At 56.0% G+C, this 22649-nt stretch overlaps 8 protein-coding genes across 8 annotated transcripts; 6 read left to right on the forward strand and 2 right to left on the reverse strand.

Annotated features, from left to right (window-relative positions):
* Positions 1–461: 461 nt before the first annotated feature.
* Positions 462–2605, reverse strand: JCM15063_001970 (uncharacterized protein; the record flags this gene model as incomplete). Its single annotated transcript, XM_076679222.1, has 7 exons — positions 462–544; positions 608–741; positions 809–1094; positions 1153–1241; positions 1308–1411; positions 1475–1998; positions 2074–2605. 7 exons carry the CDS (start codon positions 2603–2605, stop codon positions 462–464), a joined length of 1752 nt encoding a protein of 583 aa, XP_076533746.1.
* A 1472-nt stretch (positions 2606–4077) lies between these two features.
* On the forward strand, positions 4078–5924 carry JCM15063_001971 (uncharacterized protein; the record flags this gene model as incomplete). The annotated part of the gene is made up of 3 exons (XM_076679223.1): positions 4078–4537; positions 4628–5100; positions 5163–5924. The coding sequence occupies 3 exons, from the start codon at positions 4078–4080 to the stop codon at positions 5922–5924; spliced, it is 1695 nt and encodes a 564-aa protein (XP_076533747.1).
* A 380-nt stretch (positions 5925–6304) lies between these two features.
* Positions 6305–7863, forward strand: RRD2 (peptidylprolyl isomerase RRD2; the record flags this gene model as incomplete). The annotated part of the gene is made up of 7 exons (XM_076679224.1): positions 6305–6484; positions 6569–6697; positions 6784–6926; positions 6991–7062; positions 7127–7227; positions 7295–7419; positions 7495–7863. The coding sequence occupies 7 exons, from the start codon at positions 6305–6307 to the stop codon at positions 7861–7863; spliced, it is 1119 nt and encodes a 372-aa protein (XP_076533748.1).
* Positions 7864–8074: 211 nt separating this feature from the next.
* Positions 8075–11262, forward strand: JCM15063_001973 (tetratricopeptide repeat protein; the record flags this gene model as incomplete). Its single annotated transcript, XM_076679225.1, has 8 exons — positions 8075–8173; positions 8248–8283; positions 8366–8891; positions 8951–10593; positions 10659–10808; positions 10883–10961; positions 11023–11110; positions 11184–11262. 8 exons carry the CDS (start codon positions 8075–8077, stop codon positions 11260–11262), a joined length of 2700 nt encoding a protein of 899 aa, XP_076533749.1.
* Positions 11263–11588: 326 nt separating this feature from the next.
* Positions 11589–14716, forward strand: JCM15063_001974 (uncharacterized protein; the record flags this gene model as incomplete). Its single annotated transcript, XM_076679226.1, has 9 exons — positions 11589–11670; positions 12005–12078; positions 12148–12401; positions 12478–12839; positions 12912–13129; positions 13199–14056; positions 14124–14414; positions 14492–14572; positions 14642–14716. 9 exons carry the CDS (start codon positions 11589–11591, stop codon positions 14714–14716), a joined length of 2295 nt encoding a protein of 764 aa, XP_076533750.1.
* Positions 14717–16139: 1423 nt separating this feature from the next.
* Positions 16140–17854, forward strand: JCM15063_001975 (uncharacterized protein; the record flags this gene model as incomplete). Its single annotated transcript, XM_076679227.1, has 2 exons — positions 16140–16498; positions 16573–17854. The coding sequence occupies 2 exons, from the start codon at positions 16140–16142 to the stop codon at positions 17852–17854; spliced, it is 1641 nt and encodes a 546-aa protein (XP_076533751.1).
* Positions 17855–19070: 1216 nt separating this feature from the next.
* JCM15063_001976 (chromatin structure-remodeling complex subunit RSC7) lies at positions 19071–21202 on the forward strand (the record flags this gene model as incomplete). Its single annotated transcript, XM_076679228.1, has 5 exons — positions 19071–19421; positions 19491–19593; positions 19667–19942; positions 20010–20036; positions 20097–21202. The coding sequence occupies 5 exons, from the start codon at positions 19071–19073 to the stop codon at positions 21200–21202; spliced, it is 1863 nt and encodes a 620-aa protein (XP_076533752.1).
* Positions 21203–21475: 273 nt separating this feature from the next.
* Positions 21476–22280, reverse strand: HAP3 (Hap3p; the record flags this gene model as incomplete). Its single annotated transcript, XM_076679229.1, has 3 exons — positions 21476–21667; positions 21762–22022; positions 22119–22280. The coding sequence occupies 3 exons, from the start codon at positions 22278–22280 to the stop codon at positions 21476–21478; spliced, it is 615 nt and encodes a 204-aa protein (XP_076533753.1).
* Between the last annotated feature and the right edge of the window lie 369 nt (positions 22281–22649).

A 22649-nucleotide genomic window follows, 5' to 3' on the forward strand; every position in this document is an offset into this window, starting at 1 on the left:
AGCGCAAAGCAGGAAAGAGCGATGCTGAAGGAGAGCGATAAAGATCAAGAGACCGAGACTGACAACCCGCGACGAGCGACTTCGCAAACTAAATCTTTAGCTCCGACCGACCGGTGAAGTTGCCTCAACAGGGGCGATTTTTTTTTCTTTCTCGGGCTCCAGAATCGCGTGGCTCTGCATCTCGTAGGAAATCGCGATCTCGCGGTTCTCGATTCGACTATGGTGAAAAGAGTCTCAACCAAGCGAATGGGTACGAGCCAGTGGATCGCTATCCGACGTATACCTGAGCACGTACGCGTTACAATGAATTGCAGAAGACAAAAGTAGAGGAAAAGTTTTGGGGTTAGTAGATGAAGAGGAGAACCGCGAGAAGACAGAACAAGAGAGAAACCGCAGAAGGAAGGGTTAGTTTTAGGATCGGGGGGCGCGTGCAGACAGATCGGAGGGTTTTGTTTTGTAGATCAGTATCCTCCTGGTTGACCGTATCCTGGGTATCCACCTTGAGGAGGAGGAGGTGGAGGAGGTTGGCCGTAGCCTCCTCCGTCTGAGAGAGATCGAGGCATCAGCAAAACACTACGATAGAACAACATCGAGGATCACGACTTACATTGAGCGGCACTGTAGTTTGCCGTCGGGAACGACGAGTATCCGTTGTTCGTCTGCTGTCCTCCATAAGGAGCAGGGGGAGGGGGAGGTCTCGATTGAGGTGGGGGACCGTTGCGAACAATGACCGGAGGGTTCCTGTATCATTGAGCAGCTTGGCATGAGCGATCTGGCATGGATTTCTTCGCTTTCTAGGGGTACTAACCAGTTCTCGGGAATCCTCCAGGGAGGAATTTTCTTGCCGTTCGCATCAAGAGGTTGAGCCGGACCTCCTTGCTGGTTAAAGTCCATCGCACCGGGAGGTCCTGGGGGTCCACCCGCAACGGGCGGCGCAGTCGTCGTTTCGCCCAATTCGGCCATGAGCGATGCGTATTCAGAATCGAATTGTTGCGCAACCGGGTTTGCTGCGCCTGGCGGAGGTCCTCCAGGTCCACCGAACTGACCTGGGGGTCCACCACGTCGTTGAGTGCAATCCCGCGCCATGTGACCAGCTGAACAAGAAGGTCAGACCCTGGCTCAGCGAAACGATGAATGACAATATGTTCTTACCTCCTCCGCAAATGCGACAAATGATGTTGGCGCTCCAGTTCTTCTGCTCGGGGCACTCGTATTTCCGGTGTCCGAGGCCACCACAGTTTCTGAAGGATGGCAACAAGGTCAGATATCAGTGAGAGACCCCAATAAAGAGCTCAAGGTAGACGTACTGGCAAACTTGGTTCTCGTCGTCTCGAAGGGTACCGTTGAGCGCAGCGAGCTCACGGAGTTGACTCCGTTTGTGATCGTTCTGACCTTCGGGCACAGATGCAGCCTAGCAAGACAAAACCACAAGTCAGAGCCAAGTTTGATCAGGATGGGCTTCGAGACAGCTCACCGTCTCGATAACTGTGTTGATCAGCTTGACACAGCCTTGCACCTTCTCTTCGCTGTCGGCCGTGATCAAGCAGTGCAACTCGTCGTTCTCGTCATCGTCAAAGTGTCCCGGTCGTCCTTTGCCCTCCTTGACAGAGCCTTTGCCTCGAATCGAAATCTTGGCTCCACTCTCGCGCTCCATCTTCTTGAGCGAGTTTCCACGCGGTCCGACGAGGAGACCGAAGAAGTTGATCTCGGGGAACTCTTTGACGGGGATGTACACCTTGTCGGTCGGTCGGCCCGCGTTCTGTCGCTTCGCCATGAGGTACTCGGTCGGAGGTTTGTAGTTCGGGTCGCTCTTCATCTGACGATCGACGAGGCGCATACGTTCATCCTCGAGCTTCTTGCGGTATCGAACCTCGCGCGTGTTGGTACGACGTCCGTGCGAGTCGTACGTAGGTGGCGGCGAAGGGGAACGCTGACCGTCGGGCGGCACCACCTGACCTGTTCGCAGCGAGCGCGAAATCTCGTCGAGGCGCAGTTGTACTGTCGCATCGTGTACAAGTATTTAGCATGTTTACATGCGCGGATGGGCACGAAGAAGGAAGGAAAGCAACTCACGCGCATAGGCTTCGAGATCCTTCTCTTGCACACCTCCGGTGATAGCGACGGGCAGGGCTGCGTTCTCCTGCTTGTCTCCCCATCGACTCTTGCGTTTCCTCTCTCCGGGCGCAGCGTCGGCTGCAGGCGGGGGAGGGGGAGGTGCCGAAGGGAGGCCAGGCGGACCGCGGTCGTCGAACCTGCTTTGAGGCCGCCCACGCTGTTCGTCGTGTCCTCCTCCGTAAGATCCCTGTGGAGGACCTCCGTATCCTCCCCCTTGGCCGTACCCTCCTCCGCGGTCGCCTCCGCCGTATCCTCCGCGATCGTTGCCGTAGCCTCCTCCCCCTCCGTGTGACTGGTAGCCTCCTCCGTACCCGCCTTGTCCTCCTCGGTCACCACCGCCGTAACCTCCACCGTACCCGTTCTGTTGCTGAGGCGGAGGAGGCTGTTGTCCAGGCGGTCCTACGTCGTTCGCTGCTCCTCCTCCCCATCGACGCTGAGTCTGGAGAGGTGCATCGTTCGCGCCCGTCTTCTGAGAGTTGTTGCGCCACATGAGAATTGAAGTGTTCCGAGAGTGCTGGACGAGAGATGAGTCGTTGCGGGTTGATCTGACACCCGATGAAACTCGAGGTGAAACGCGGCGGGAACGCTGTCGAGGTCCTGTTACTCGAAGATGTAATCTCTACCTAGGTCGAGAGGGTACAGACTGTGTCGACCGAGCAACTCGATGGCGACGTGGTGGTCGAGATGATCTGTCCGCGTTTCCAACTTGCTCTCGAGTGCTGTCCCCGCCTCTCGCCGCTTGTCTCTACTGGCTCATGTACCAATACGTCACTGACCTCGCACTGTGATCTGGTGTGGCTATATGACAACACAAGCCGGCCAAGCCGCGCACGCTGTCGATCACTGTCCCTCGGCAACGCCGACAACAACGCCTGGGCACTCTCTTCCGCCTCTCCATTGACTCGTGAATGAACCTCTGTCAGATCGGCATTGTCAGCATCCAAGCTCGAATGCTGTACGCTTCGAGTTCAGGTACTGATCTGACCCAAGTGCACTTTTGCAAGCGGATCCCAAATGTCCCACTGAGCTTCGAGATGGGCTTCAAGCTCTGGCTCATCTTGTGCAGAGTCTTTGCCATTGCATTACGCGCGGCAGCGTCTTGGTAACGCTGTGCCATGACTCTGCCCGTCCTTTGCATTGGCCATGGCTCACGCTTGCGAAAAAAGAGACGACTGCACGCTCTGTCTCTTCGAATGATGTTCGTCCACAATTCCAGCCCTCGTCAGTAGGCCCGAAGTCCTGCAAGTTCGTCTCCGCGGACGCTGTCGCGACCTGGTTTCCCGCTTGTCCTGCCGAAACGCAAAGCGGTTCAGCTCGGTAGCACGCCTATTGTGTAAACAGAGCAATCTCAACAGCTTACCAGCGTGTATCGTGATCTACTCGTGTACGTATAGCCTGCTTGATGGGTGTGCGAGCAGAAGCTCCATCTGAATGACACGCGAAAGGGAACGAGGTACGAGCGCCGACTTCTTTTTATGTTCTATTATTTCCACTCCATCCTGCTTGATTGCAGTCTTGATCGTATTGCGCTGCAATCAATTCAGCCTTGAATACTATCAGGATCCGGCGCGAACAACAGAGGGTCAAGCTGCGCGTCGTAAAACCCTTCTTTCGTTAGCACGCACCCTGGTTTTTCGGTCCGACACTTTCACCCTATCGTACGCTTCGCTTTTCGCCTGCAGACCGCCTACACGTAGCAGTTCTCGGCAACTTACAGCACGCACAAAGCTGTACGGCACGCGCCTGTCGCGCGTCGATCCTGTTGCACCGCCCACACGCGTTGCAGCTCGCTCCCTATCCTCCTATCTCTCGCCCTCTCACGACAACGCCCGACTAGTCAGTACTCAAGGCTATCGTGGATATCGGCTCAAACGGACCGGTCTGCTTTGATTGCGAAGAGGGATACTTGGCGCGTCACGACCGTCGGTTTCACGCACATCCTCTCTCGGCGACCCACACACGATGGACGATCCGTTTCGCAGTCCCCAGATGAAACAGCAGGATCAAGACGGCATTGCCGCTGACTTTCCGCAACGAGGTGCCATGGGACCCTCGTCAGCCAGCTCCGCTTCTCCTCGGCCCCCTCCGAACCGAAACAACTCCAACTCTGGACGCGCAAAATCGCCGGAACCGAACCCAACGCGACCTGCGAGCCGTATGTCGCAGGTCCGGCAATCAAGCGGCACATCTTCTTCTCCGACAATCTCGTCTTCGCGAGGACCCTACTCTGCCAAACCCTCGGGAGGCCAGCCAAAGCGATTCGCGAATGATAGATCGAAAAGGTCGTCTCGGCTCGAGACTCAGAGTATCACCTCGCAGCAGTCTCGGCCTGTTCAGCAAATCCAAGAACCGACGGCCGAAGAGCTCGTGCGATTTGCAGCGCTGTGCCGCAGGCAGTACTACGACAATGACGCAGGATCTGGTGAGCTGTCTTTTCCCGGAAAGGCGTAGAATACGTTCACAGAACCACCTGACGCTGACATGAACCGCCTGGCCATTCAAATCACGCTAGCTCGCAAGGTCGGCGAGCTCCTCGCCAAACTTCCCCCTTCCTCAGTTGCGTTCTATTCGCGGGCGATGGCAAACGTCAGAAGCGAGTACCACCGAGACAAGGAAGTCGAGCGTCGCATCCAGGTCGAGACCGTACTCGAATCGATGATGCCCGGCTCGACCGTCAAGCAAGCACTGGGTGTTTCGCTCGAAGACGGAATGGGAGGTGGAGTTGCTGCGATGAGGTCTTCAAAAGCCCGGCAGATCCGACGACGAGCATTCAAGGCATTCGTGGACGCGAACTGTGTCAAAGCCATCCCTGGCTGTCACCCCTTCTTCCGCGGTCTCTTTGCCGCTCTCTGGTTGCAGTCAATCAACTCGAGCAGAGGTGGAGCTGGAATCAGAAGAGTAGAATGGGAAGTCGACGTTGCCGTTTTTACGGAAGCGGGAGGAGGAGAAGCCTGGGCTCGAGATGCAGTCGAAGCGCTCAAAGGAGTACGTGATGTCTCTCGTCCTTCATATTTGCTTCAGTGACTGAACTCTTCCTTCGACTGCAGATTCTCGGTATGTCTGAGCGAATCAAGGAGCCAGTACATACGGACACCTTTCGATCCTCAATCCGTAGCGAATCGATCAACCTGATCGACGCCATCGAGTCTGAAGCGAGCCCATCTCTCCCGAGTCTCGTTCCAGTTACAGAGAACGAGAATGAACCGCCGAGTAAACGAGAACCTCCAGCTGTGCCTCCTCACCGTCCGACGCTCGCTCGCAATCGCTCGTCGAGCGATCCTTTTTGCGACCCTCGAGATCAGGCGAGCGATCAGGCTCCATCCGCTGAAGCAGCTTCATCCGACTTTATACCCCCTGATCTGTCGGTCGTTACCGCTTCAACTCCGTTCCTTACTGCTTCTAGCCCTGCATCGCCTGGCCTCTCCGAAACTCCAGTCTCGTCGCCGGACCTGCCCGCATCTCGCCCCGCTCGAGCTGCTCCAGCTGTCCCTTCGGCACTCGAACCTCAGGTCCGAATCTTCACGGTCCCATCGTACCTTACGAACCCAGAGCTTCGTTCCCTCTGCCGACTCTTCCCCGAATTCGTTGCGACTCCAGCTCGTACCGGTGCTCGCTTCCGATCAAGTTCGCTCAGCTCGGCCGATCGCACCAAAGCCCAAACCGAGGCCGGGGTCAACGCAGGAGGAAAAGACGGACCTGCTGCCAAGGTAGGTCACGGTGATCTTAGGATCGGCGCAATGGAGAGAGACACTGGTTGGAGCGGAACCTGGTGGCAAAGGCTCGTCGAGTGGCTCAAAGCCTTGTTTTGATCGTTTCAGCTCGAATTTTATCGGGTAGATACCAATTTCTGCTTGTTTGTTACCCCTCTCTCGTTTTCTTTCTTCCCCTTGTTTCTTGTGCATCATCGCACATTCCGATACCACTTTCTGCTCTCAGTGTCACGCTGCTTGGCGTTACCGCAAGGCCAGGCGCAATTGCAACCCTCGAGCTCGTCTTTAGCAAAGCTTGTTCCGGTTCGATTAGGGATTCTCGCATCATAACATATTATGCTCCGCCGTACAATGTTATAACGCTGCTAGGGATCACTGTAATCAAAGAAATTACGATACACAGCCGAAACCGGGGCGGTTGCTGCGCGCACCCGCTCATTCACTCAACTTTCTCCAGCGGCTCAGCCTTCAAGAACGCAATGGCCACACCACCTAACGATAACTTGAAGGTGTTCTTGCCAACAAAGCGAATCGTCAGCAAAGCGCACCTGGACGCATGGCTTTCGTCATCGACTCACGCGGACGTCGTTCGGTTCGTCGAGGATCTCAACGAGTCGGTCGTCGGGCTCAAATTGTCCGATCCGGTGGAAGAATCAGATGTATGATTTCCTCTCTTGCGATGGCGTTACAACGTACAAAGACAGCTGAAGAGGGAATTCTTGATCTACCGATGACAACGACAGGCTACGAACGCTCTATTATCCGTTCTCGAAGAGGTCGAAGGGATCGTTCCGAGTGCACCTCCTGTAGATAATGGCAAATCGAGGTTTGGCAATCCTGCCTTTCGAGACTTTTACGACAAAGTCGCGTCGGTACGCTTTCTCTCCCATGGTTTCTGGCGCGTCTCTGCGATCATGCTCATATAAGAGCTGACAATAATTTGTGTTCAATGCATCAGAGAGCGACAGAATTGCATCGAAAGATCCCGGGACTCGAACCGAAGCACATTGCCGAACTAAGCGTCTACTTCTGTGAATGCTGGGGGAACAGAACCCGTGTCGATTATGGCAGTGGGATGGAGCTGAATTTCCTGTGCTGGCTGTACGTCTTTCAGCGCTCCGATGTTTGTCCCCATATCGACTAATTCGCGCGCTGGGCCGGATAGACTCTGCCTCAAGAAGCTCGAAGTGATACGCCCTCGAGACAGTCAAGCCATCGTGACCAAGGTCTTTTGGAAGCAAGTCTTCACTGTCTGAATCAGGGTTGCTACCGGCAGAAACTGACGGAGAAGATACGAGCAGGTACATGAAGATTGCGAGATTACTGCAGACAGAGTACTGGCTTGAACCGGCCGGATCGCATGGTGCACAAGGACTCGACGACTATCATTTTGCAGTCTTCAGTGAGTGCCTCAGTGCTAGGCTGGTCAGTGCACGAGACTCGCCCAAGCTGATGCTATTGTCGGATAGTCTTTGGCTCGGCGCAACTCCGAACGCACAAGTACTTGCGGCCCAAGGCGATTCACGATCCCGACATCCTCGAAGAGTTCTCGAAAGACTACATGTATCTCGCCTATGTCCGCTACATCAACTCGGTAGGTCCATTGCGCTCTGGGTTCCGTTCCGCAGGGTGTGTACGCTCATGGGGAATACGCATTTGCCCAAGCTAGATCAAGACTGCGTCGTTACGCTGGCATTCGCCCATGCTCGACGACATTTCGGGTGTCAAGACCTGGGACAAGGTCAATTCGGGCATGCTCAAAATGTACCAAGCCGAAGTGCTCGCGAAACTGCCCGTCGCGCAACACTTTCTCTTTGGCCAGCTGCTGCCGTATCCGGAAACGCCCGAGCTTGAAACGCATCACTCGGAGGCGGACGTGCATGTGGATGAACATGGACATTTGCACGTGAGGGGCGAAGCCAAGTTTGGAGACTGTTGCGGCATCGCGATCCCTTCGGCTTTCGCGGCTGCCGAGGCGGAGAAGCAACGTGGTGGGCTCAAGGGAAACTCTGCCATCAAGCCTATACCATTCGACTAGGGATAGAAAAATATGCTTGCAATGTGTAGCGATTTGTATTGATGAGAGTTTTTGAGTGCAACCTCCGCCCGGCAATCAGAGAAGCCGGACGAATATTGCGCTCCACTCGCCTCTCACCAATACTGACGCATTTCCCGCTCTCGATCAAAACTCACAAGCAGCCAAGCCCAGCCAATTGAGTGAGGCAGATCAGAGGCACACTCGCGCAAGGATGTCGTTTTCCGCGCTCGCGGGCGGTGCCGAATGTGGCCCGGTCAACCCGCTCGCGCAACTCTCCAAGACCTTTGCGCATGATCGAGGAGCTCAGCAGGCAAGTCCTGCATTCGGTATCGTCCCTTCACTGAGAGACAGCTGACTAGGGAGAGGTGGGGGTTTGGTCATCAGGATCATTTCGGCTCTCGCGCGAGTTCTTCAAAGCAGGTGAGCACCTGGGCTGAGCTACTCTCGTGGGCACGACCATGTCCGTATAGCTGAACTGTGTTTGAGAGGCGTCAATCGTCAGTCGTTCCGCCACTCTCCGACCGGCCCCTCCACATCGACATCGCTCCCTTCCGATCCTGCCGCTGCACAGTTCTTCCAGCCGCAAGCTCAGCCGTTCGACCTCTCGAACTTGAACCGAGCTCTGACCCCCGCTCAAGCGAATCATCTCGGTGCTCCTCAAGCAGCAGTTCCTGCTTGGGCTCAAGCGTTTCAGAATCATGCTCCAATCCAGCATGACCCTGCACGCGAGCAAGAAGCGTTTGCAAACGCATTCAACCGTTCGAGTTCGGCTGCTGGATCTGCGACACCGGCATGGGCACGCGATTTCTCGTCGCAGCTGAACAATGCGCCACAAGGAGTAATGCCGAATCAGGATCACCACGCGTCTGTTTCGAGTTCGAGACTGTACGGTCAAGGGTTCGGGATCAATGGGAACAGCATGATGGCGATGCAGAATTCGGCCATGCGATACGGCCTGCCGAATTACTCTGCTCAATCGGCTATGCCGCGTGCGCAGGAGCCCTACACGGCAACGAAACAGAATCAGGGTTAGCGAGTTCCCATCTACTTCACTTGCACTCTGCGCTAAACATCCTATCGGGTTCAGCTGTCGATTGGGACACGGCGTTCCTCGCGCAGGAGGCTTCGAATTCTGCTAACAAGACGGACGATGTCACGACTTCCGACTATAGCTCGACCATTACCGAGACCCGACCTCTCACTCCGCCATTGCGAGCGCACACCCCTATCGAAGACTCGACCGCGCGGGACGCACTCGCTCGAACCGCAGCTGCGTTACTCTCGACGGTCCGGAGCTCGGAGGATCAGCGCTCGAAAACGCACGCGACCTCGCAGGAAGACCAGGTACATCAGCGCGATATTGGCGACAAATTTGCGCAGTCGAGCTTCATGGATCTCATGCGTCGGCTGCGAGATGGAGAAGTTGCCGTCGAGGGAGACAAAGTTGTCGAGCAGATCCAACCGTACTCTTCTGCGTCGGCTGCTGCCAAGGGCAAGGCACGCGCGGATGGATGGGCGAGTGACTTTGCCGCGACGGTATCGAGGGAAGAGGAAGGCCGAGTCAACGCTTTGCAGAGTCCCCCGATCCTACGTTCGGGCATCGGTGTCCAAGATCACGCACAAGCTCAACACACGTGGGCCCAAAACGAGGCCAACTCTGCCAATCTGCGCCGCGAGGTCGAGAAAAGCTACAATACGATGCATGGGTTGTGGGAGGAGGAGGACCAGGTACGGGAGCGAAGGGAACGCGAGAAAGGCAAAGGCAAGGAGACAATCGAGAAGCCACTACAGTTTCAAGGCGACGGAGGAGCCATGATCGATCCTGACTACGAAGCGCCTCAACTCGATACCCGCGTACACCTCGCGCAATCCTCGTGGGAGGAAGACTTTGACGACGCGAGCATGATTGTTGGTGGACATGCACTCGGCAGTCAGGCCTCGAAGAAGACGTCGATGTCGGCGCAGCAGAAAGAGTGGGACATGCTACAAGACAGCTGGGACGAGTTTGAAGTCACGGCGGCAGGACTGAAACCGAAAGACGCCTCTACGCAAGTTCCTTCGACCAGTTCGACCGCACATGGCTACTCGTTTGCGCAGAACAACCCTTACCTATTGCATCACCGTGAGAATTCATACCTCACTTCGACTCGCCACCACTCGCAACACGCTCCCTACGCCGCTTCCGAAGCGGCCGCGTTCTCATCGGCTCGAATCGATTCCCTCCTTCAAAACGAAGCTGATGTCCAAATCGATCCCAAGAACGCTTCTGCATGGTTCTCGCTCGGGCTCAAGCAGCAGGAGAACGAACGCGAAGAGCTCGCGATCACAGCACTCCAACGCGCGATCGAGCTCGACCCGACCGTGGCGCGTGGCGCCGCTCACCTTGCGCTCGCGATCTCGTACACAAACGAGTCGAGACGAGGAGCGGCATATGAACAGATCGACAGATGGATCAATGTCATTGCACAGTCGCCTACCCAAAGCGATCAGACGTACTCGCGCGTGATCTCGCAGTACCGGGATCTGTTTGGACCAAACTTGCCCGAGAATGCCACGGACCGCCATCAATACCTGACCGGACTCCTGATCCGGCTCGCTCAGAGCGGTTCCGAGTCGATGGGCGGAGTCGACGCTGACGTTCAAGTCGCAATGGGAGTCTTGTTCAACTCGAGCGAGGAATATGAAAAGGCCGGAGATTGCTTCGAAGCAGCCCTCGCTGTTCGACCTGACGTGAGTCGTCCCTGTCCGTTTCTGCTTTATGTTGCCCGCGCTGAGTTGCGCACACGGCTACGCAGGACCCTCTCTTGTTCAATCGCCTCGGAGCGACATACGCAAACTCTGGCAAGACGGAACTCGCGATCCAGTACTACCATGCCGCTCTCGACATCCAGCCGGGATACGTTCGAGCTCGGTTCAACCTCGCGGTTGCCAACATGAACCTAGGTGTGAGTCCCCTTCAGTCTGCGCTTCTCTGCAAAAGCGCTTGATGACTGATCACCGGATACGCGCAATCGTACAGCACTACGAGGAGGCGATTCAGCAGCTCTTGACCTCGTTATCTGTGCAGGAAGCTGATTCCGAGCATGAACGCGAGTCGAGTCTGCTTAATGCCGTGCAGTGTCTACTATGCTGATACCCACCTGTCGCGCCTCGATACAGATGTACTCGATCCGACGCCCTCGAGCGAGCCGCAGAACGGAATCACTTCGCAGACGTTGTGGGACTCGCTGAACGTGTCTCTGATCCAGTACGTGCTGCAGCATCCCCTTGCCATGCATGGTGTCCGCTTGCTGATTCGAGAAACCATTGATGGCAAACAGTATGGGACGGTCCGACCTGAGCGAGATGGCTACGAAGAAGGACTTGCAAGGATTGATGCGCGAATTAGGAGATGCATGATGACTTTGAAAGCAGTTGCATGTGTCAGATACATGTGTCGGGAACTCGAGAGACGTGCAAACGAGAAATATAGCACAAATCGCCGCGGAGTTAAAGGCCCCCTTTGTGAGGCGGGGAGGCAGATAGATCACGTCCCGCCGTCATCCTCCCACGCCCGCCCTCAGCTGCAGCTCTCGCGTCAGGTCTACGTGTACTTGTCCAGACCGAGCAGTCCTCGCGTACGACTGTTGCCGATCGCCAGTGTCATCACCCGTCGATCAACACGCACCGCACTCGCTACCCGACGCACCCGCTATCGCCCATTACTAGCTTGATATTGACGGGGCATGGGAGAGTACCTCAAGGATACTCCAGAGTTCGTCGAGCTCGAGCTCGGCGAATCGCTCGTCAGCAGGACGGAGACTTTAGGTCAGTTCATCGAACACCTGTCGGTTCCCTTTCGATCGCGCGGCTCTTGCTGGCGACCGGCTCCCATTCGTACATTATCTACCATGACGTACAAGCTCAATATCAGGTCGGGCAAGTAATCTGGCACGAGGATGAGTGGGGATCGCCGAGCCGAAACGGATGAGGTGTCGGGTTCTCGTCACTCTCGTCCGCCATTGCGGCGTCAGTTTGGATGACAGACAAGTGCAGTACTCGCGTAGCGATAGTCTGAGGACTGTCATCGGCAAGGCCAACCTGCGAGAACAAGGGTCAAACAGTTCGCTGACCTTTCTTGTCCCCGCTTGGCCGTCACCAGCCTCGTTTCGGGAACTAGGACCTCCAGATCTCTGTCATGTCATCAAAACGACCGGTAAAGCCGGACAGAAAGATGTGAGCGCTCTCGCCCATCCGGATTTCCCGTTCCATATTCATGTATTCATGCTCGTGTCCGTTTGTTAGATGGGATCGTACCACTACGTCTCTGGAGTCGACGCATCTTCTTCCGCTTCGCTAGCTGCCTACCTCAACTCGCTCACGTACACAGTTGAAGAAGCCCCTACCTGGTTCTTCAGCAGCGCCGGCGCGAAATCGGCTTGGAAGATTCGTGGAGGAGCGTTCTGCTCTTTCAACGCATTCTCACGAGTCGACGTCCGGGTCGAGGTCAAGATCCCAGGTGGAGTTGAAGCTTACGTCGTTGATGTTCGGGGAGAGAGGTAATGACTCGATCAACCTCTCATTCAGCTTGCTTCGGCAGATCAATGAATTGACGTCTCCCTGGCTCGTTGGCAGGCACGAAGCTACGCCACAGATGTGGCAGGAGGTGTACCTGTCTGCGGTTCTTCGAGCGATCCTGTACGCAGACGATGCCAACTATCGCCTCGCAGGCTTCCGCAAACTCGACCCGATCACTTCGCCGGACGCCGAGCTCAAATTTATTGCAGCGGCCGAACACGCCTTCTTCAAAGGCTGGCAACTCGGCTCGGAACCAGAGATTCAGGTCGCGACGGTGGTTTCGAATCACCTCACTTCAGGCTTGATGAAATACTTTGGCGACTCGTTCAGATACGGCCCGGCGGTCAACTTGTTCGAGAAGCTCGTTGTCAAAGATGGAGAAGTCGCGTGTCTCTTGGCGCAGAGTTACCTCGGCATGAGTATGATCCATTTCGCAAAATCGCTTGCGTCCAGGATCTTTGAACTGAAATCCGGCTCTTCTTGCGCAATAGACGAGGAGGTCAAGGCTGTTCGCGTCCTTCAATCCGCACTACAGAACCACCCGCAATCGTACTCGCTCCTCCACGTGCAGTGTGATTTCCTGCGGAAAAAGGGCAAGAACGATTGGGCTTTGAAGCTGGCCAAACAAGCCGTCAATTGCGCCCCGAGCGAATTCGTCACTTGGGCCAAACTCACCGAAGTCAATATCGAACTTGGCCGCTACTCCGATGTAAGCAGTTCTCAATGAGCAAAATCTTCGTTGCTGAAACTGATTCTTCTTTCTTTGTCGCCAAACCAGGCTCTCCTGACCCTCAACTCCTGTCCAATGTTCACCTACAACGAGCGGGATCTTCACCGCATGCCGACTCCCACCAAGTCTCATCTTCCGGTTAAAGACTTCATCGCCGCTTCCGGTATCCTCGACGATGACAACTCTGCTGCCTCGACTGATGCCGATGTCGCCCTACTTCGACTCCCTGCCCCTTCTCTGCGAGGCACGTTTGCGAAAGCCTACGTACTCCTTGCGAAACTGGTCGGACAGATTGGATGGGACGAACTCCTCAAGTGTCGAAGCCAAGTGTTTGTCATGGAGGAAGAGTACAGGATGCACCGGGCACAGGACATGTCGGGAGACAGTCCTATGGCTCCTCCGAAAGACGGCGAAGGGGACGACGAGAGCGTTACGGAAGGGTTCGGACCGCTCGCAATTGCGACCGACGACGATTCTGATTCTGGGTCGGTACGACGCAAGGAGAACGATTCGACGCCGGTCCCTGCTGCGCCCACGAACGGAGTACCAATTATTGCGGTCAACGGTGAAACCTCGGACGGAGAACGCGTGGTCCCGAGCAGCGACAACGAGGAGGACGGTTCTCCTGGAATTCCGACGATCAAGGTCTCGACCGAGTCGGACGGTGAGCGAGAACGGGAAGAGCTCAAGAAATTCGAAGCGAGCGAAGAAGGCAGGAAAGCACGCGAAGAGATTGAGAAGCCTGGGCAGGCGAAGGCGAACGACGGTGAGGATGACGATGAACTCGTGCAATCGAAAGAACAGAACGCTTCTTCCGCCGCGAAGAAGGACGAGTCCGGGAATGGGCTTGAGAACAAGAGGTTGTGCGAACGATGGCTCGACAACTTGTTCATGGTCCTTTACGAGGTGCGTCGTCTCCTACTTTTCTTATGGCGCATCGCGTTACTGACGGGCGCTGGTCCGTCGCATCCAGGATCTGCGCGTCTACACCATCTGGCGGGCCGAGGTCGCACACTTCAAGGCTCAGCATCTGCCATACCGCAAAACTGGAACTGAATGGGAGATCCTCGGCGAGCTCGCGCAACGACTTCACCACAAGGAAGAGTCGAAGGACGCGTTCCAACGAGCATTGGATCAGAAGTTCTCGGCCAAGGCATGGCTCAAGCTGCTCGAAATGTACGCCGACGAGGGAGATGTGCAGAGAAGCTTGAACGCAGCAATCAGGCTGAGCGTCTACCAGTACCGATGGTACATGGAGATGTCGGTGCGTACTCTTCCATCGCCTCTCTTGTTAATACCACCGTCGACCAACGACTGAATCCGCTCTGATCTGAATTGCAGTACCCGACGGCGGTCGCGCATCAGCTGTTCAAGCTGATTCGACGAGACGGTCTTGCCAAGATTTCTTATTCGCTCGTATCCGTGCGTTCTCTCGGTCTTTCATCAACGTTTTGCCCCTGATTCGCAACTCACAATGCTCGCACTCGACAGATGAACGTGCCACAAGCGATCCTCAAGGGCGTCATGCAACCCATCTTTTCGTATGCTCAGCAATTCCACGGTTAGTCTGTTCTCCGTGACTGGATCGGGCAAAATTGCTGATTTGCGGTCTTCGCAATGCACACAGTCGAGGGGTCCGACTTCTAGTCTGTTCTATACCCACGCTTGTTCTGCGCTCGCTCGACGCGATCAGCCGAGAGCTCAAGCGTCTCTCGATTTGACCCACCCAAAACTATGCTGTCTATCTCCTCCGTACCCTAGTTTTCTCCTGTCGCCGTCGGTCATTCCGACGCACCCTCTCTGTGTGGAGTTATTCGTTGTTCTCTCGCTATGATCGCGACAATTGCAACCTGGTTTGTCTTTGGACCGACTACAGTATTGCCACGAGACACGCCGTGCGCAACGTCGCGACGCTTTGTTCCTGGTTACACTCTTTCCCTCTCTAGCTGCTCACGAGCTTGTCAGCAGCGAGAAGCGTTTGTGTCGATCAATGCGAATTAAGCGCCGAATAAGGCCGGAGGCAAGGTCCTTGCCAGGAAAAAGAACAAAACAGAATTCTGTTCTCCTCGCATCAAAGGAGCCCGTTCGGATTTAACTTTGACCGCAAGAGCGATCAGATCGACGCTCGAATAGGATTGTAGGACAGGGCACTTAGAGAGGAGAAGACTCGGCACGCTCTGCTTGAAGGAGGGCGCTCAATCCTGTCAGCTTGCAGGTAAGATAGTCCTCTCGCGTGCGGTCGACGTCAGGATCTGCAGCTTACGCCGCTGAGAGCGCAGGAACCAGTCAGTCGGCACAAAGCTCGAGCAGCGAGAAACGTCGACACGAATCCTGCGGATCATCGCGTGAGCACGGTTGAGTCTCTTTTCACCAGATCGAGCCCAGAGCGGTTACATACCTTCCTGTAGTGAATGCAATGGCATGTGTGAAGAAGAAGGCTTACAAAAGTTGCGGCGTACCGAGATGAAAAGAGCGAGCATGTCCGTTTGAGAAGCCGCCGCAGCAACGGCAAACATCAATTGAGCGAGAGGTGCGCGCGCGCGCGGCTTGTCGCGTCGAACCACGCGCTTTCAGGGACTCGAGTTCTTTCCTGGCAGTACTGTCTTTCCCTCGCTTGAACCCCTCGTGTGCTTCGACCAGCAAGGCAAAGAGCACGCACGACAATCACTCTTCTTCTTTCTGTGCCGCCTCTGTCCAATCAGCCGGTCAAAACGGATAAAAAAGACGCGATCTCGCAGCAAAGTCAACGGTCGACGCTGCACCTCGCGTGCACTGCTCTCTTCACGTCTTTCCAGCCTTTCGCAACTGTACTCGCAACCCGTCACACAGCAACCGCGTGTCTCGTCCCACGGCGCCCAGCGGCTTCACTCGCTCGCTTCCTGCTCCCTCTGTCGCAAAACGCCAACTCGCGCGAACGGTACCCCATTTCACCCGAGGCACCCAGTTGCTACCCAGAACGATGCACGACTCCAGTCAGTACTCGCCGTCGATGAACTCGCCTCTCACACCGTGGAGCGACGCTCCCTCGACCTTTGCCAGCTCGCCGTACCTCGATTCGTCTCGCAACGGCTCGTCGACTTCACTATGGACGGCATCCTCAGCGAGCAGTATCATGGAGGAGAAAGAAGATGTCGATTCTGAGCTGCAGTGCTTGGAGCTGTTGGCAAAGCTCGAACGCGAAAAGAGAAGGAAATCCGCCGAGGCCAAGCGCGAACAAGCGCGGACCGACAAGACTTCACACCATGTCCGAGACGACAGCTTTCCCGACGTCGTCGAACCGCTGAACCTCGACAAGGCGAGGGCAGCAAGACACGCGAGGTACGGTTCGTCCAACCCGCAATCGAATCCGTATGTTGTCTCTTCTTCAACTTTGCTTCAATCGGGAATTGCCGCTTACGGTGTGTCGGACGCTTTCATCACAGTCCGAGTACTTCCCTATCGTATGATCCCGAAGCATCGACGTCTCGTCAGCTCAAACGGCTCTCGAGCCGCTTGTCATTCACGACCACCGATCTCGCGGAACTCGACATTGAGGCGATTCTCGACGCCTACACGTCCGAAGCCTTCACAGCGCCATTGTCATGGCCACGACCTGTGCCTCGCAATCCGCTTCCTCGATCAAATGGCACTTTCGACTTGCAGGGCGAGATGCAGTCCCCTCCGACGAATGCCCTTCCCGAGCTTCCTCCGATTTCTCGCCGTCTAAGCATCGCTCCCTCGGTACGATCGATCCGCTCGACCGGATCGTGCATGGCGACAAACGACGAGCGGTCGCCTGCTCGACGCTCGGGCCCGTTCCCGACAATCACTCGTCAACGCAGCAATGCGTCTCTCGCATCTCGCAAACCGTCGCTTGACACGACCTGCGCCCCTCCTGTACCGCAGGCGGCTCAGTCTGCTTTTCCTACCTCTGTTCCTATGTCGAACCGTACTTTCTCCTCCTTCTCGCGGCAATCCGACATGTCGACCACATCGGTTTCGAGTGCGAGCTCTCTTCCTATGCGATCGCAACCCGGCTCGTCTCGTATCTCGTATGCTTCGTCGACCATGTCTCGTCAAAGCTCGGCTCCGACCACAGGCAGCAGCTTCCGCTGGTCATTTGCGACTTCCTCGACAGTTCCGACGGTCCTGTCTGACGGCTCGTCCGACTGTGGCATGAGTCGCCGAGGTTCACTCGCGCCCTCCGTCGGAAGTTCGAAACAGTCTCCCAACCGCAGTCGCCGTCGTCCGACCGCGGCACCGTTCTCGGGATCGCCAATGGAGCACGAGGAGGAAGATGCCCAGCCGTGGAGTCAATCAACTAGACTGTCGCGCCGAGACGAACGAGAAGAGGAGGATGCGCGCGATGGAGGTCTCATTTCGTGGGAAGACTTTGCCGACGAACTCGCTTCGCTCCCGGTGCCGAACCGCCCGAACCCTCGGCGTATGAACAGTCAGGCATCTTCGCACTCGTCTCGATCGCGCAAGACCTCGAACGCGTCGTCGTACAAATCGTCGTTTCCGAACCCTTCTTCGAATCCGTTCTTCGCCTCGCCTGAAGCGACCCATTCGACCTCGACTCTCACTTCGGCGCCGAGCTCGAAATCTTCGTCTCCCTTCCCGAGCGCCCCATCTCCGACCAACTCCCGCAGCGGCAAGAAAGGCCTCTTGCAAGGTCTCCGGGGCATGAAGTCGACTCGAGACCTGTCCGCATCTTTCTCTTGATCCCCTGGACTTGAACCTCTCTATTTTGATATACCCAATCGTCATATCGCATTGATTCCACGCTCGTTCAACTTGTCATAACTTATCGCCTTACCATTCGTCTTTCGTTCCATTGCGCTTCTCCTCCCCTCTGTTTGCTTTCTGAATCGCTTCTGAGGAATATCTTAGCTTTTCCCCATATCGCTATCTATCTGGAATAGACCTTGCCATACCAGTAATGAGATTTTTCTTCGACTGGTACCGCTGCTTTCGACGAGTTTAAAATAACCGTCTTTAAGCGAGAAGCTCCTGTCGTGTGGCACCTCGAATGGCAGAGATGCGAATCTGTCGAAACAGCTTCATCTCAAAGGATGCCTTTGTCAAGTCGTCGGTTGCTACTCCAGCCGTTCTTGGCGACAGCGAACCTTGCGCACCGCTGGAGCCAGATGGTCTGCTCAAATTGGTCTTACCCTGATGACCCATTGCGGCACAATGAACAGCATGTTCAACGGGTGAATATGCTGGCTTCTGACGAGATTACGACATTGACACTCAAAAAACGCTGGACGGGCAAAGAAAGACATACCTGTGTACACGCTTTGTCCCCGAGATCACGAAGCAAGGCTTTCAAGGTATTTCGCTACGGGGCTTCGACATGGCTGTAGGGATCAGACGCAGGCACAGCGCGCAAACTTGGGTCATGAATCGAAGTGGTCCACAGAGAACCGCCACTGAATGGCCAATTGAGCCTGCAGACTTCGTGAACCCTCTCACATGCATTGCTGAGAGCCTGCACGGTACGCCATGTCGTCTTCTTGTTTCTCGCGCTGCGCTCGCAGATTCATGGGCTACGCCGGAAGCGTGGGAATAAGAGAACCTCGTACGACTCGTCCTCCCTAGAGTGCGAGCATTCATCTTTGAGAGCTCGGAAGCGGGCAAGATTGAGCAGAAAGCAAGCCTGGGGATCACAGCCCAGCTGAAGGGAGGACACGCGCTGAGCCCGTTACTGTAGGCGTGACTGCAGCATAGAAAATGGATGCACGGGAGGCTTGGGCAAGCAGCCTGGCACAGCTCGTGTGTGATATCAGGCAGCGAGAACACAAGCAGCCTAAGCAGCTCTTTGAGTACCAGAGGGACAGAAGGGCAAGTGGGAAGCGAAGGTCAACATGATGAATTTCGCCGAGCGGCGAGCGCGCGTCTTCGCACCTTGCGCATTCGGCATCCGGACGCGATCACGATGAACCCACAACAGAACTATCGTCCGCCTCCGCCAGGTCCTCCGCCCCCTGCACCTGCGCCTGCCCCTGCGCCTGCACCGGGATCTTACGCACCTCCGGCTGTTGGATACCCCCTCGCGATGCAGCAACATCTCGTCGACTCGTCTTCGTACAGCAGAGGAACTTCGACAGATCCAGGCTCGATGGGAGTCCTGACCGGAGACGTCGGCACGCCCGCAGGAGGGTCCGAAGACGGAACCTCTTCCGGTGCCGCGACTCCCCTCGCAACCGAAGACGACGGTAATTCAGTACCAGCTCCAGCCAAGCGATCCAAAGCACTCAATTTTCTCAAGAAGAAAGAGACCAAGATCGTCAGTCGTTTGTCTTGTTCAGCATGATGCTTCTCCAGCCAACTCGTCTGTAACGCTTGCACGAGACAGAACGTGAAAGGCATGACATACAAAATTGTCGACGACGAGATTGTCCTCGACGATGATCCGAAAGGCGAAGCAAAGATCGATGAAAACGGTCAGCTTCTTGGAGGTACGCTATGGAATCCCTCTCCTTTCCTTGATCCCTTTCGAGCGAATGCTGACGCGATCGAGACGTGACAAAGGTCGAGCGTGGAAGGTGCACACCTTCACGTCGCCCATGCGCACCAACACGGACAAACTCTACATGCTCTCGATCGACGCAGCGCGCTGCGCCGGGTTTCGAGATTCGCTGTACTTTTTCCGACGCAACCCTCGAATTCACAAGCTCAGTTGCTCGCAAGCTGAAAAGGATCGGCTCATCGAGCTCGGCAAGCTCAGTGGCAACTTGAAAAGTCGCGCTGTGACCATGGTCAGCGCGCGAAACGTATTCAAGGTAATGGGTGCCACGTTCGTTCAAGGTGCGTCTCTGTTCGATATCGAGTCCTACCAAGCACTGGGCTGACACGACTCTCTCATGGGGAACAGACGGAAAGTATATTGTTGATGACTACTGTAAGACTCATCGCCGCTATACATATGACTGCTCGCTGATGGACAGCATGCAAACGACAGACGAAGCCGAATCGCTCGCTGCTGGACACAAGCCAGGCGAGGTTGCATTCATCGAACCTTACGACCCGGAGAAAGACACGGGAACTCTCGCCGTCTCGAAAGGAAACGCACCTCCCGGTGCGACCTCGCTCGGACTCAACGTGCTGATCGGCCATCCAGGCAAGACCAAAATGCCCGGCTCGGAGCTCATTTCGTCGCAGATCGGTGGAGGGCTTCATGCTACATTCGGAGGAAACGGGCTGCAACCGTTCGGCAAGAGTTGGGATCCGTCAGCGAAGAAGGCGAAGCCTGCAAGCCACTTGACGATCGAAGACTGGATGTATGAATTTGCGAAAGAGGTTGGCGAAACGAACAGGCGTTACATCGGCATCAGGAGGAGTCATATCGGTCAGGTCGCGATCAGTCTCGGCGTCGAAGAGCGGGAAGAAGATTGCTGGGAAATGGTCGAGGAGGAGTACGAAGATCCAGAACCCGTCCCGCAGACGCTCCCAGCAGCGCCGCAGGGACTACCGCTCGCACCTCTTTCTTACACTCAGCCACAACCGCGACCCCCTTTTCCGCCCTCTCCAGCAAATACGTTCACGGGCGCCTCCGGCACGTCGCCGCAGACCTACCAACCGCCAAACAACTCTTCTCTCCGGGTCCCCATGCACACCTCTCCGTACCCCCACCCCCCAAACACCTCTGCGTCTCCCTTGCCAGTGCCACCTGCTGCTCCGGCGCCTCGACCAAAGAAGAAACGCATGACGAAACGCTTCAACCCGATTCGCGGGTTCTACGAGCTCGAAACGAATGTCCCGCACGTGTACAAGTCGACTCAGCCTAGCAGCGTCATCGAGATGTATCGGGAAGACCAGGCGGCCCACATCTTTCCTCTGCCAGGTCAAGATCGGAAACGGGTGAACGGAGACCGAGAGGACGACGGGGAAGAGCCGGACAAGAGGAGGAAAATGGAGTTGGCAGCTTCGACGAAAGCGGGAGTTGCGAGTCTCGAGTTTGTCAGCTACGAGACAGCATGGAACCTGGAAGAGAAAGCAGGAAGAGAACCGCTGATACCGGGTATGTGGGACTTTGGGGCAGGACCTCAAGCATTGGAATCTGTGTAGACGCGAGGTTTCGCCTGAACAGCAGGCATGGCGACCTCACAGATGTTGAACTGAAGCGGAACGCATTTGGCTGCGACCGTGTCTTAGTGAGAGACGCCTACGCCCTTCTGACGGGGATAGCCCTCGGGTTGACAGTTGAGGTTGCATGCGGGAGTTACAGTAGAATGTACAACCTGCCACAAACGCGATACGTCAGTCTGTCTCAGCGGACTTGAAGGAAATAATGCGAAACTGACAAACAAAGTCGGGGGCGCCAACAAGCGGATCATTCGATTATTCTGCGTCTTCCTCTCCTGAATCCGGATATTCTTCACCTTCAGCTTCATCGCCCTCGCCATCCTCATAGTCTTCTCCGCCGTCTTCGGCACCGCCTTCTGTGGCTCCTCTGGCTTCTGCCAAGGCTTGCGCCAGGGCCGCTTCTTTCGCTGCTCGCTTCTGCGCGCGCTTGCCCGTCGATTTTTGTTGCTAGTCACGACGACGAATGAAAGAACAGATCGTAGCGTCATTTCGCGCGCAAACGAGAGTAGACAAAAGCCAACGAAGCAGGCCGCGCACTTACCTCGCGGTATTTCGACAGGTAGACTTTCATCACGATGCCGTACTCGTCAAAGCCGAGCGTGTGGAGCGCATACAGGATGTCTTCGCCGTTGATCGTCTTGCGCTTCTCCAGCTGGCATCGTTCGGCCGCCTCGCTCGTAATGAAACTGATGAACTCGCTTGTGCACTCTTGCACGCACTCTTTCGCATCCTTGGAAACCTTTGTCGTATCAGGCAGGCACCGCTTCATGATCCTGCCCACGTTCGCGATCGGCAAATAACGCTGTCGAGCGGGAACATCGGAGCGGGTGGGGTCGAGTTAGCTCGCGCGGACCTCGTCTGTGGCCTGGTGTGCTCAAAGCGGGGGCGAGGAGCGTACGTCTTGCTCTTTGTACATTTCGACTTCGTGCTCTTCGATCTGCCGCGGCGGTGCCAGGTCCCCGTGGGCATTTCCCGATGCCGGGTCATCCTGCAGGTTGTCCTTCGCGGCGGGTCGAATCCGCGGGAACGAACCGCTGCTGGCATCGTACCCAGACTCCATTGTAGGGCCGAGCAATTAGGCGTCGCAAGCAGGAGATCGGGTCGTCGCGGGAAAAGGTGGAGCGGTCTCCGGCTCCCGCCTCGCGCTTCGCTCTTCTTCCTCGGAGCCACGCTCGTTTGCTGCACAGCTTTCGCAGGGGAGAGTGCACTTCTCTCGTATCTGCAGCGGCACTTTTGTCGTTCGTTTGCTCAGAGGTCCTCCTCCTCGCGTGTATCGGGTCTGGCCGCCCGCGCGAGTTTCTCGCGTCGCGTTGTTGCGCGGCATAGGTGCACAGCTTGGCTGTGACGACGACTTTCAGTCGCCGGCCTACGTGCGCGCTTGCAACATTCGTGCTGTTCCCGCTCGCACGTACTTCTGCTCCAACTCGCG

Source organism: Sporobolomyces koalae, assembly GCF_050403365.1.
Source record: "Sporobolomyces koalae JCM15063 DNA, S_koalae_JCM15063T_v1_ctg20, whole genome shotgun sequence".
Lineage (NCBI taxonomy): Eukaryota > Fungi > Basidiomycota > Microbotryomycetes > Sporidiobolales > Sporidiobolaceae > Sporobolomyces > Sporobolomyces koalae.